The sequence below is a fragment of the Gavia stellata genome, chromosome 4, assembly GCF_030936135.1.
Source record: "Gavia stellata isolate bGavSte3 chromosome 4, bGavSte3.hap2, whole genome shotgun sequence".
NCBI classification, from domain to species: domain Eukaryota; kingdom Metazoa; phylum Chordata; class Aves; order Gaviiformes; family Gaviidae; genus Gavia; species Gavia stellata.
Genome location: NC_082597.1, coordinates 44,993,032 through 45,006,061, shown reverse-complemented (window position 1 = coordinate 45,006,061; position 13,030 = coordinate 44,993,032). Strand labels below are relative to the sequence as shown.

Below are 13,030 nucleotides of genomic sequence, written 5' to 3'. Positions count from 1 at the left end.
ATTGAGAAGCTCTGGGATTAAAAATCTCCCCCAAAATACATTGAATGCCTCCCAAAAGCAGCAACTATAGCACGGCAGTTTGCCTTGTCAAACCTCACCCTGCCATGCATTTTATGAAAATGTATAGACAATTCTGTTAAATACTTAAAATTCCCCTCCTTCCCCCTGCCCCCAAAAAAAACCTCCAAGGAAGGAGTGAAATTGTGGCCCCTTTGAAGGCAACAGGAGTTTTCCTCTAAAGTCCTTGCCTCAAGATGATACCTAATGCCTCTCTAATTTTAGATATGGCATAGTACGGACAGATAAGACAGAGCAAGGAGAATATGGAAGGAAAAAGGAAAAGACTTACTGCAAAAAGTTATGTGGTTGCTTAATTCAAATATTTAGAAAGATGGATCAATTAACAGTTTTAAAAAAATAATTCTTACTAACTCATCTGTCATAATAAAAGCAGTAAGCTTTAAGGCAATATGAGGATGAAAAGTTGTATAAATTCAAAGTCTTTGAATGCAGCCTATATCAAAACCATAACCCTTATTGTGAAGTAACTCTTTTGTAGCTAGAGGACAGTCTTTAATTTAATGTTTTTTGTGGTTAAAGAGCACCAGACCTGGCCAATACAGTAGAAATAACAAGCCAAATTTAACTTTTCTGGAAAGGAGCTCACTCCTATTCACTTTATCACCTACTTAACTAGAAGTTATAATTTAAAAAAGATTCAATAGGAACTGAGGCCAAACCCTACCCCAAACCTGTCAAGTAACATTAAAATAATAAATATAAGCTCAATAGTAGTGTGTTTATAACGACTGCTGATTTGCACATCTGGTTCACATCTCATAAGGTGCAGGTTAGCATTTGATTCCTGCACCTTAGTAGTGGCAATAAAATGCTGCAGCATAAATGCAATGTATTAAAAGTGATAAATAACAAAATCTTTTCACTCCCAGTAGAAGTTATACATAGATCTTTGAAGAGACGCCACATCACTAGACCAAACTATGGTATCCAAACAATAGGATAGAAGCTGCAAGTTTTAAAGTGACAAAACTCCTTTTTAAAGGTGAAAAAAGATCCCAGGAGGGATGACAGAAAAAAAAAAAAATCAGGGAAAAAGAAAGGATAGATAAAAAATGAAACCACAGTAAATTAAAAATATCTGTTAAAAATACTTGTTTGTTATGAATATAATAAATACAAAATATAACAGTAGAGATAACTGATAGCACATACGAAGACTCTTAACATTGCTCTTACACACTTTCTACAAAAGGAGGCAATATTTCTCTATTTTAAGCCTATTTCAAATCTCCTTGACAATTTAGCATAGGCTTGTGCCCTGCCTTACAATAGGCCTCATCAGAATACAATAAAATAGTCACCATGTTCTAATTAAAATTTGAATTCATTTACCATAACATAACCTTTAGAAAAATGCTGAAAATCCTTATAAAGTATTTAATACCCCAGTTTTTTAGCTACTACATTATAGGTGAATTTGTATATACAAAAGGCTAGTATTTTAAGTGCTGGATGAATATCTGTTCTCCAAAAATGTGTAATCAACAGATAGTGGAAGAAAAACCTAACATTCTTGATAGGTTACAGATTGATATTTATCCTCAGAACTACTTCCAGAAAATCTTACCAGACGTAAACTGTGTAATAGAGGATAATTCCATTTGGCTCCAGTGGAGGTTTCCATGACAACTTCACAGTGACACCCGACAACTGTTTTACAGAGAGGGATTCTGGAGGAGAACTCGGAGCTATAAAATGAGAGAACAGGACACAACATCTTGTTAAATAGCTAAGATAGATGGGATACGCAGCATCCTTAAATAGGTTTTTAATTATTTGTGATGGAAAGTGAACTTTGTACTACACCGGTACAGTATCCATCAACTAACGTTAAGGCGCAGCTTCTTTTCCTTTTTCTGACAGATGATAAAAGAAGATTTTGCATGGTGGTGTTAGAACATCTGTTTCTGTGATTCAGTGGAAAAAGTACTTCATGAGAAAACAGAGCAACGGGTAGGTCACAGTGATTCACCTACTGTCCAAGTACATTGCTGCAATTTTTTTTTTTCCCTTCCAATAAAAGCAAAAGCTTTATAGGTATGAACACATGTAAAATACAGCAAAATAGTTCCCCTGAGGAAAAAGAGGTGCTGTAAAGAATTATACAAAGCACCAAAAGGTGGAAAAATGGATAAGCATGGCATTGAGAGATGATTAAAATGTGGGATACTAGGCAGCGGTAAAATCTATTCACTCCATCAAATAAGACCACAGTCATATATTTAACATGTCACAAGGGCAAATATAAAGAGAGGCATTTACTGAGACCCCTAAAATTCATTTTAAGATGAACTCTACATGACACCATATCACAACTGTGTAGGGAAACAACACAAGTAAATGAAAATGTTAGACCATGTTTGATTTCATTCTAAAGTTAATATAAATATTGCTGAGGAAAAATATACCCATATATGCATATACCACTTTGTATTAGCATGTTATTGAGAAGTAAATTTTTTTCTTCATCTTGATTCACGGATATATGTACCACTATGAAGTAATATTAGAATTACATTTGTTTTTCTCAAATTAAAACAAAGAGCATCATGCACTAAAAATTCAGGTCATAGCTTTAGTCATGCATGAAAATTGAGAATATGAGCATAGCTATTAGCAAATCTATGAAACATTTGGTCTGAACCTTGGAACACTGTGTTCCTGTGAATAAAGAACATGTGGTGTATTATAAATATTGTTTGTTTTCAGTTGTTGTTCCTTCTTTCACTATCTCAAAAGCTGGCATAAAGGTTTTAGAACTCCGTACATTTAAGAAAAAAATATTTTTCATGAACAAAGGTTCACTGAATTCAGTGAATGTCTGTATTTACTAGCGAAAAATGGTGACAGCTGTATGTAGTGTTTTACTTGTTATATTATCCTCAGTGGCTATATAATAAAAGATCTCTCATACTGTGAATGTCATGTCTTTTTCGCATGCCTAGTTCATTCTACAGTTCCTATTTGGAGGATATTTTTTGCTGAAGAACAGAATCTACTTTGCTCTAAATAAAAATGCTCTATGCAAAAGACGGATTTATCCAAATCGGCTGTTACCAGTGTGCTCCAGCAAATTACTTTTGAGCAAAGGTTTATTACTGACAGTGTGAATGTAAGCCCATCAACATCCTGGAGATTTGCAAAGCTCTGTTATCATGAAAAGCTGGATCTTAGGCAAGTCAGTGCTCCCTAAGACATGAAAACAGACTTAATTTGGGAACGGCTGGTGGGATGTTTGTGTCAATGCTGCTTTAGTCTAGGTTCCCAGAGACTTCCTCCCTAAGCAACAGAGAGGAACAGACAGAGGTTCCTCCAAAATGCGATTCACAGCACCTAAGTTAAGATTCTGCTTTGAATTTTTTTCAGGATTCCCCCTCCAGAAACTACATAGGGGACCAATAATAACTTCCTACAACTAAATTGAGTACAAATATCATTTTAAGGTTCCTCTGCTGATTTGTGACCTACTGTGCTAATTAGCAGGGGATGCAATGACTGTGTTCTACCCTCAGCCTGCAATGCAGAACACTCCCCTGCTCAATTTGGAAGTCCAGTACTACAGATAATGGGTTTTGAGCATTTTCATAATACTAATAATTTTACATCTATATATGTGAATCTGTACATGCATCTGTTTAGAAGAATCAAAAAATCTCCAAACAAAAGAACCAGAAATGCCCCTGGACCATTCAAGCTGCCTTTTGGTGGTTTTCCCTTTCTCCTTTTCTCTCTCACATGTCTGCAGAACCAAACACAGTATTTAATTCTACCATGTGCTGTATTAGGTTAAAATTTTATTAGTAAATTAAGATTCTTTGAATTCATAAGATACTGGTAAGACCAAATGTCCATGCACAGCACTTGTGCCAATTCACATAGCTTGTACTGATAAATATATTAAATAACAGACAGACAGACAGATAGATAGATAGATGTGTATGTTTGTGTGTAGATAGATAGATACAGATATCAATACCAAGATATAATTAAAAAAAAAGTATATAAAACCTACACTGACATGAAGTGTAAGATTAGTTTAAGACTATAGGCAGACAATGATACATTGCAACTTCTGTTCTGACTTACCATCTTCATCAGTCAATATATGCAGAGGTGCACTACAAAGGCCCTCCCCCATTGTGGTACTAGCAGACACTTCTACAGTATATTCTGTATATTTCTTTAAATCTAAATAAAGAAGAAGAATTCAGTAAACCAAGCATTCAGTGGGCCAAATTAGCTTTTTTTAATGGACCATAAGTAGTTTTGAAGTGCTGAATAGGCCCATCATTTACACTGATCTGTGCCTTTAGAGACTGAAATAAGCATTAGGAAAACTTGAACACAAAGTATTCTTCATGAACAAAAGAAGGAGCAAAGCCCTCATTACCAGTTTATACTTCACATTCCTAGAATGCTTTACAGTTCGCCCTTGCCTGTACTCCGAAAATTTACTGAGCTAACAGCATTAACTGCTGTGTCATGCCTCAGTAATAATGATAGAACATAGACAAAGATGCAAAGATGAGTGAAAAGGGAAGTATTTCTTTTCATCCAGAATAAGATTATAAAGGTATGTAGGTAACTTCAGTGTTTACTTTGTTATGGCAATAGATATGCAAAGAAATCTGTTGAAGTTCCTTGTACTTTAAACATCTAAAATGCAATGAGATATATATTAGACTCTATACCAATACCAATTGTGGCCCCTTCCACCACATTACTGCAGGACACAACAGGCTACTTCTCAGGACAGGCAGCATGTAACTTTATGTAAGGACAAGAAGGATCATGCCCAACCAATGAACTAATTGATCTGCATCAGTCTGCTGATCCCTTCTCAGAACAATTTACAGTTGCCGTAAGTTCCAGATCACTATACACTGGCCTGTAATACGTAGCATCAGAAGAGTAGTGTTTATGACTCTTTGCTCGGTTCCATTAGTCCTCTTGAGATATATTGTGTAAGTCTGTATGATTCCATTGGGAATGGATGGTGGAAAAAAAGATAATTCAATTTCCATGGATGAGATGTTCCTATAGGTTATGTTTTCTGGTGCAGAATCAGGAACTAGAAGACAAAAATTTAGACTCATAGAAGATTCCAGTCAGTTTCATTGATTTGTTAAGCATTTTCTTAAACTGGTTGAAATGAAACACATTGTAAACATTTTGATTTTTATCTGATTTTTTGTACAAAATAAATTTTAAAGGAAGCTGAATTGGAAGATCAAAAACATATGACAGACATGCACTGTAACAGGGTACAGGTCATTCTTCAAAAAAAATAATTGATGGAAATCACCTTAACATGCCAGATAGATAAAAAAATCTGGAGCATGACACTAAACTTTCCTTCTAACACCCCATAACTATCACTGCAATCCTCCAAGTCAGCTATTGTTAGGAGATTTTCCATGTTGTACTGCCATAATTCACACTTTATATCAGCAACCTGCATTTTCCTCCTTTTCCCTGGGTAATCTATACAAACTGTATGAATACTTGTATGGAAAAACAAAGGGAACCTAACATACTGCTGTAAGGACCCTGAAAGCACCCTCCCTCCTGGAAGTTTGGCTGCTGGGCCTCAGGGCCAGCTTAGCGATAGTATAGCCAAGAGCTGCGTCCTCCTCACTGGTGATATGCTCCCAGGCAATGCTGCAGTGAGGCTGCAGCCAGGGTTGACCACTGGCCTCTGGGAGCTGCTTTCAGCTGGGGCTCTCATGTTTTGTCCCTGTTTGAGCTACATGTCCTGCTGCATTGCTGCCATAGCTGTGCTTGGCCATGGACTGATCTAGTCCCTGACTTGCAGCCTGATGTCGCAGCCTGACCTCAGCTTGGCCCCATCGCTACAGACCTTCCCAGCTGTCACTGAGCTGTGCCTGACTTGGTTAGTGTCACTGAACCTGCTAACCCACTTTCCTGGCTCGACCTCAGACCTGCCTCGTCACTGCGGAGTGCTTGTCAATCTGGACTCCAGGCTGCCCCTGGCTGCCACCTCCAGACCTGCCCTGCTCCCTTCACTGGTGGTTGGTGGGATAAGTCCTGGCTAGTGAGGCCCCTGCCCTGCTGGCCCAGGGACCCCCTCAGCTCTTGGCCCCCCATCCCTTAGGGAGCAGCTGGCCTTTGCTGTGTCATGACAATTGGGTTTTGTGTGCAGGTGTCTCTCCCCAAACAAATACACAAGTATGTTTTCCATTATCCAAACTGGTCTGACAGCATAATATATCTTATTCCAGAAAATCATAATCATACAATGACAGCACAATTTGCCCAAAAGGTCAAGTAAGGCATGGGTATGCTTCAGGATGCCCTAAACATTCTTATAAAAGTACTGATGTTTGATGAAACTCCACATTCAAAAGTATAAATAATTTCTGCTTAAGCAATATCCAGAAAGGGAATAAATGCCATGAAAGGCAGTGAAATCAGCCCACAATTCTCCTTAGTTTCATGGTAGAACAGTAACAGAGAACTCCCAAGAGCACTTCAAACACACCAGCCCATTATAAGTTGTGTTTCACTCAAAATGCTCAAACTTAGGGTTCAACAGGGTTCAAATTTACTGCTTTGCAAAGCAAACACACACTTTGAAAATCATTTAAACTGATCTCCTGGGCATCACACATCACCATAAAGCAGCTGATTGTGGAAAATTTACATCTTTATACTCACCAGTTTCAGAAGTTCTCACCAGAAGTGGCAAAGATGACTGATTCCCATGGCCAAGTCTGGTGAACGCCCTTACAGAGATGTTGTAGAGAGTATATGGCTTCATTTCACCTAGCGATATACTTGTAGAGGAAGCATTTTTGATAAATAAATCATAGGAATCACTGTACAGAACCTCATAGTGAGTTATGAGACCATTAGGCTGCTCAGGTGGTAACCATCTCAGGTTTACTTCTGTTGCAGTTACATTTATTAACTCTACATTTTGGGGTGGGGAGTCTGGTTCTGCAATACAGAAATCAAAGAGAAAAAAACAACTTCTAAGACTTTCAATTAATTTAATATAGGACTGATCTCATAAACCTATTGGATCCTAACTTACAGATATCCTGAAGGTTACTGTAGCAATATGCATAGCTAACTGTACCAAAAGGGCTACAGTCACTCACTCTCCTTCTCAAAGCTTTATCACTTTTTATCTTGGTTAATTTCTGTATTTCTTCTTTTTCACTAATAAAACTGGGCATCTTGTTGCATCCCAGACACTTTAGCTTTTCTGGAATTTCTTTTCTCATCCACTTACAAATCTATCCAAAACGGCATCTATTAAGAAAAAATCTCTTCTCTCTACTGCTCTCATGTAGACTGATCCTTCAAATCCTCTCACTGGCTTCCTGGAATTCAAGTTCTTTAATTTTGTCTGAATGCTGTCTTACTGCTTTCTTCTTAAATAACCACCCCTCTTATTTCACTCAACTAACCATTGAACCAGGAAAGGGACTGTATGCACTGTAACTAAATTCCCTTTAGTTTACTGATACAGCTTCTAATTGATGACCGTGAAGAACCTAGTGTAAATCCTGCATGCATCAGTGTGAAGGTCATGCACAAAAAGTCCAGCTCCACGGTAGTGTGTTGGCTAAATCTACCAGCAACATACGATTTCTTGTGAATGCAGTGAGCTAATAACACACGGAAGTGTTGAAGGAGTGAGTGCGCTGCACTTATGAATAAAATCAGCTCTGAATGTCAACCTTGATTCCTCTGAAGGCTTCATCACTTCACCCCTGAAATAATCTGTCTATAAAATTTTGAAAGACTGTAATAAGAACCAGGATTATGTGATTCAGATACCTGTATAAAGATATTTCAGAATTCATCTTGAATTTTCTTGGCTTAAAGGTCTCACAAACCATTTTCTTTCCTGATTTCTGAGCCCACAAATGAAAAGTGTTAGCTGTAACAGATCACCACTCTGGATGGCAGGACTGACCACATGGATATTTCCCATGTAAAGAAGTTTAATTTTCAATTGAAATGCATTTTGTAATTTATCTAGCATGAAACAATATTCAAATGCCACAGCCTAGTATCTTCCATCCTAACATAACTTATCTAAGACAGATGTAGTGAATCTTTTATTTGGAGTTATCACTCTTTTCAACTAATCAAGAGTCAAACATGTTTTCACTCCTAGATTGGCATGAATCTCAACTTGAATTAGCTCAGAAAAACTGAAGAACAAGAATAATAAGACAAGAGTAATTACACATAGCCTTGTAAAAAGGTGGGAATTATTGCTGGCTTTCTCAATAGTTTCATCTAGGCTTGTGGGCATCTCTTACCAATGGACGAACTGTTGGCCTGAAATTCCACTCTGAACAAATTTCTGTCATGCTCAGAGGCAGGGAATTGTAAACTTTCAGAGAAAAAGATATTTAGGTAGGTAATTTTCTGTTCTTGTGATATGCCTTTCCTCTGCAAACAAACTAACAGCATAGAAGCAAGCAACTTTTTAAAAAATTTACAAGCACTTTAAGTTTCACTGTCTTATTTGATATTTTGGTTGGTTGGATATTCAAATCATCTAAGCTTCATAAATCCACATAATTTTTATTCCTGTAATCCTTTGCTTTCTTTTATTCCCACTTAATTATTCTTCCTGTATTGTAGCATATTTGGCAATGAGAGAGATAAATGACAACTGGACAGTTACCCTCTTTATTACTTTGGTAAAAACTAGAAATAGCTTTCTGAAACCTGTGAAAATAAAAAGCTGATATAAATGAGAAAAGATTAAAGTTTAATACTCATGACTCTGGTCTGTAAATCAAATTCCTGTGTTCTCTTTGCAACGGTAAAATCCAGGTACTGCTCCTGTACCTTCATGGTTGGGGACTGCCTTGCAAGCAAGCAAGGTAGATCCAGAAATCTTCATAAGGTAGTATTATACCCTACATTAAAACTATTGATGAGTCTTAAAATTAATAAAGCCCCAAACCTGTATAAAAACAACTGCATATAATATAATTCAGTATAAAAAACCCCTCACTTTATCAGCAGCTCTGCTTATAGACAGTACTGTAGCTTCTGAATTGTTGAAGGCTGCCATTTCCAGATGCTTCAAAACGAACCTAATTTCCATATGATCACATTAAAAAAAAAAAAAAAAGAGAGAAGCTGGAGTCCCAAAGATTATGGTTTAGATGGGGTCTAGGAACACACTATTTTCAGCGAAGGAACCTCAGCTCTGCAGCTTTCTTCCCATTTGATTGCTGGTCATGCTGCAGCTTCCATCATTATTTCTAGCACCTACCTAAAAATGGGCTGAATGAAGTCAATGACTGATAATTTCAACAAACATTGATTTTATTTGTACACTTTCTTCCCCTCCTTATGTATGCATCCAGTCATCTGAAGAAGTACAAACTTCAGTACAGAAATCAAATCATCACTGCAAACAATGTATTTACCATCTTCAGGGGTTCTCACAAAAACATCATTCTCTTCAGACAAAGCACTTTCTCCAATTGTTGTAGAGGCTGTGACTCTCATTTTATAATTTGTGTACTTTTTTAAACCTAAAAAGATTAAGTAAACAAATCTTGACTGTTGACTTAAACATAATTTTTCCTTCATAGCTACTTATAAAACTATAAAAATAGTTACTGTTCTTAGAGTTTTTGATGCACATTTGTCACCTAAAACACAGAATATGTATAATACCATTTATTTGGGGAAAGCCAAATAGGCACTCAGTCAAATCAATAGATTTTTAAGTAAGTCAACCAGCTTCAACCCTGTAAATAGCTTTAAGAATTTATTTGTCAAAACAAAGGATGTGTATGGGTACATCCAAATATGTGTTTTTATTCTATATGCATTTCTCTGATTAGCATAAATAAATGTCTGAAACCTCATGAGGAATGCATTTTCTCCAATTACTATCAAAACTATCACCTTCAAAGAAGAAAATTATTATTAATGTCAGACAAATACTGTGAAAAAAATTCAAGTCTGAAAAAGAATTGATAATTTAGGAACATTTTTCTATGTGGAAAGAAGAGGCTGAGGAAAAACTTCCAATGAGAAATCCATCTCACAAATTACTACTTAGTACATTTCACAAATTACTACTAGTCTTATCTAGTTCTCTCCTCCCATCTCACATTCCCTACATACCCCTCCACAGTAGACAAATCCGGCAGTAGTGTTCCAACCTTGCTTTTATATGCAATTGTGTTGTGTGTATGTGGATGTGAGTGGATAGGGGAGATTTGGTCCATCTACCTTGCAAATGGCTACAGTACATAAAGCTGGAAAAATTAATTTTTATAACATATTTGCAATTTTTTTTAATTAAATGACACTGTACCTGTCATAAGTAAGCTGTTGTCTGAAGTTATTGTGTGGAATGCTCTTTTTGTATCCAGTTCCATTGCATAAACAGTATAATGAATGATTTTCCCATTGGGGTTTGCTGGAGGATCCCAATATAGCAAAACAGAGGAGGAGCTAATATTCTTGTAAGATATATTTTGTACTGAGCTTGGAACTTAAACAAAAACAGAAAAATATAACAATAAGCAAATAAATTATTTAAAAAATTAAAATGTTCAGTGAAGGAAGTCATGTATGTTAACTTCCATCAGAGTTATATTTTACCTTGTTCACGTGTCCTGACTGTGAGAACTGATGGTGGCCCTTCTCCAACAGCAGTGAAAGCAGACACACTGATTGTGTAGTCTGTGAAAGGTACAAGGCCCTTTATAACATATGACAGTTCTTCAGCCAAAATGTTAATGGCATACTGATTACCTGTGATTAAATGGAGAGAAATAGTTACTCATAAACTCTTTTTTTTTTTCTTTTGCATTCTAAACTCACTTTGACATGGTGACCTAGAACTATTTTATTGCAAAAGAATTAACTTTCATGGCAATTAAAAAAATATAAAGAAAAGTTTACACTCTGTCTCTTAACTCAATCAAAGAGAGGCTATTATAGGTCCACTTTCATGCGTACAATCCTCTCTGCTTTTCAGAGGTCTTGTATGAAGTATAGAATTCAGACAGTAGGAGTAATGGATAGATTGATATAGGTGAAAGAATGAACAGGCGAGAACTAAAAACATGAGGTTTATACTAACAGCTATCTCCAAAAAAAATTTGAAAGAAATCTCCTAGGAACTCAGAAAAGGCTTGTAGATGGCCTAGTCTCCCCAGTGACTTCAGAACCATGGCTCCTAGGTTATTGGGGCTTTTGGTTTTGTTTTTAATTTTTTTTAATTGAGAAAGACAGATTCCCTCTTCCTTGCCCTCCTAACTGCGCTATAATAACTATATTTGAAATGGCTCCCCTCATGGATCCCTTCACACTGTTATTTTTTAGTGGAAGAGTTGTGGTCAGCAGAATGAAGAAGACACAACATATGCATATTTCTGGTGCATCTGCAATAAGATACAAAGTCAGGAGTAATCCAACTATGCTAGTCAAAATCACCTGTTACAAAGCTGCCATAATGCCACTGCAACATGAAAAAATGTGGGTGCCTCACGTAACTGAGTATCAGGCTCAGAGTTTTCAAAGACCAGCATTAAAATGGAGGCATGTAAAAATCAGCAGGTCCTACTGAAAATTTGGCCATCAACAACTTTAGCTACTGTAATAACTACTATAAAATAATTATCATGTGCTAGATTACAATAGACGCTGTCTGAAATGAATTTTTCAGCAACACAGACATCTTTCAGCAACTCAATACCTCAAGCTGAATGAGGCTGTAAAAAGATTCACATTTAAAGCACTGTATGTTTCTCTGTATGACAAAGAAGATTCTTCAGGATTAATACAGTACAGAAAAGATTCACTGTAGTTTAAACTAATGGATTAAATTCTGGTCTTAGATACTGGTGTATATGGAGGAATTCAGTGACTTTAATTAAAAAGAAATCAAAAAGTAAAAACTTTACTTTCTGCCTACTGTTCAAAACCCTCACTGTAAAAATTTACAGTGGTATTTTAAGTCCCTGCCCATCAATTGAGACCTGCTTAATGACTTGTAAATATCCATACTTGGTAAAGAAATGCTGGTCCATTGATAATACAGAACAAGTGTACACACTAATGACATCACTATGTCATGGGGTCATCTCCACCTGTTTGTCACCCATATAGCAAAGTTGTAACTTTTTGACCTATTTACCTTCGCTGACATTTGAAAACCTATTAGTCAAAAGGCTTAGAAAAATCCAGGTCTCTGAAGGGCCTGGGGAAATGTTAATCCCTGACAATCACACCTGCTTTGGCAACTGTAATAACTGATTGTCTATGCAGCTTGGCTGATGGCTTTCGGGTGCTCCTTTCACTAGGAAGAAGGTCAGCTGGGTGACAAGGGGCTAGTTCCTGCCTGTGTGGCATTCCCATTTGCTTCAGAAGGTTATTTGGTAGTAAAAAAATCCGACTCCAGCAAATGACCCATTCATAATTTGCTTGAACCATGTGCTAAAGATCGTATCTGGGACAGTGATGAGGGTCCTTCAGAACAAAGGAGCAGGTAGAAAAATATCCTAAAATATCTTACCCAAAGCAGAATGTAATTCTGCAGCTCCACTTATAGCAGGCAAATTATCACCAGATATACTTGTAAATATTACTGGGGAAGCTGTCTGAATGCTGGGAAACATTTCAGCTGAACCTTCATATAATTCATTGGCTGTTTCCATTGAATTCCAAGTGGGAGAAGGTTTGATGTTTTCATATATCACATATGGTTCCAAAGAATCAATCAAATACTAAAAAGTTAGAAATATAAAAATAAATCACAAACCTTGTCATCACTAAATTATTTAATTAAATTTATATATAATATATAAATAGTGTTTGTATATTTGTGCATATATACACAAACACTATATAAATGTTGGCATACAAACATTACTTTTCATTGCAATAATTAACTTTGCAAAATACAATATTTCTCAAGAAAAAGCTC

The 13,030-nt window shown here is 36.4% G+C and overlaps 1 protein-coding gene across 1 annotated transcript in view; it reads right to left on the bottom strand.

Moving 5' to 3' along the window:
* The window catches only part of PTPRQ (protein tyrosine phosphatase receptor type Q), a 108,704-nt gene that overhangs the window by 73,989 nt on the left and 21,685 nt on the right, over positions 1-13,030 (bottom strand). The window contains exons 10-17 of the mRNA XM_059816157.1: positions 12,620-12,830; positions 10,702-10,854; positions 10,412-10,591; positions 9,510-9,617; positions 6,760-7,041; positions 4,970-5,152; positions 4,168-4,269; positions 1,649-1,769 (exon numbers count right to left, since the gene is read on the bottom strand). Coding sequence (XP_059672140.1) covers positions 1,649-1,769; positions 4,168-4,269; positions 4,970-5,152; positions 6,760-7,041; positions 9,510-9,617; positions 10,412-10,591; positions 10,702-10,854; positions 12,620-12,830 — 1,340 coding nt within the window. The remainder of the gene's footprint in view (positions 1-1,648; positions 1,770-4,167; positions 4,270-4,969; positions 5,153-6,759; positions 7,042-9,509; positions 9,618-10,411; positions 10,592-10,701; positions 10,855-12,619; positions 12,831-13,030) is intronic.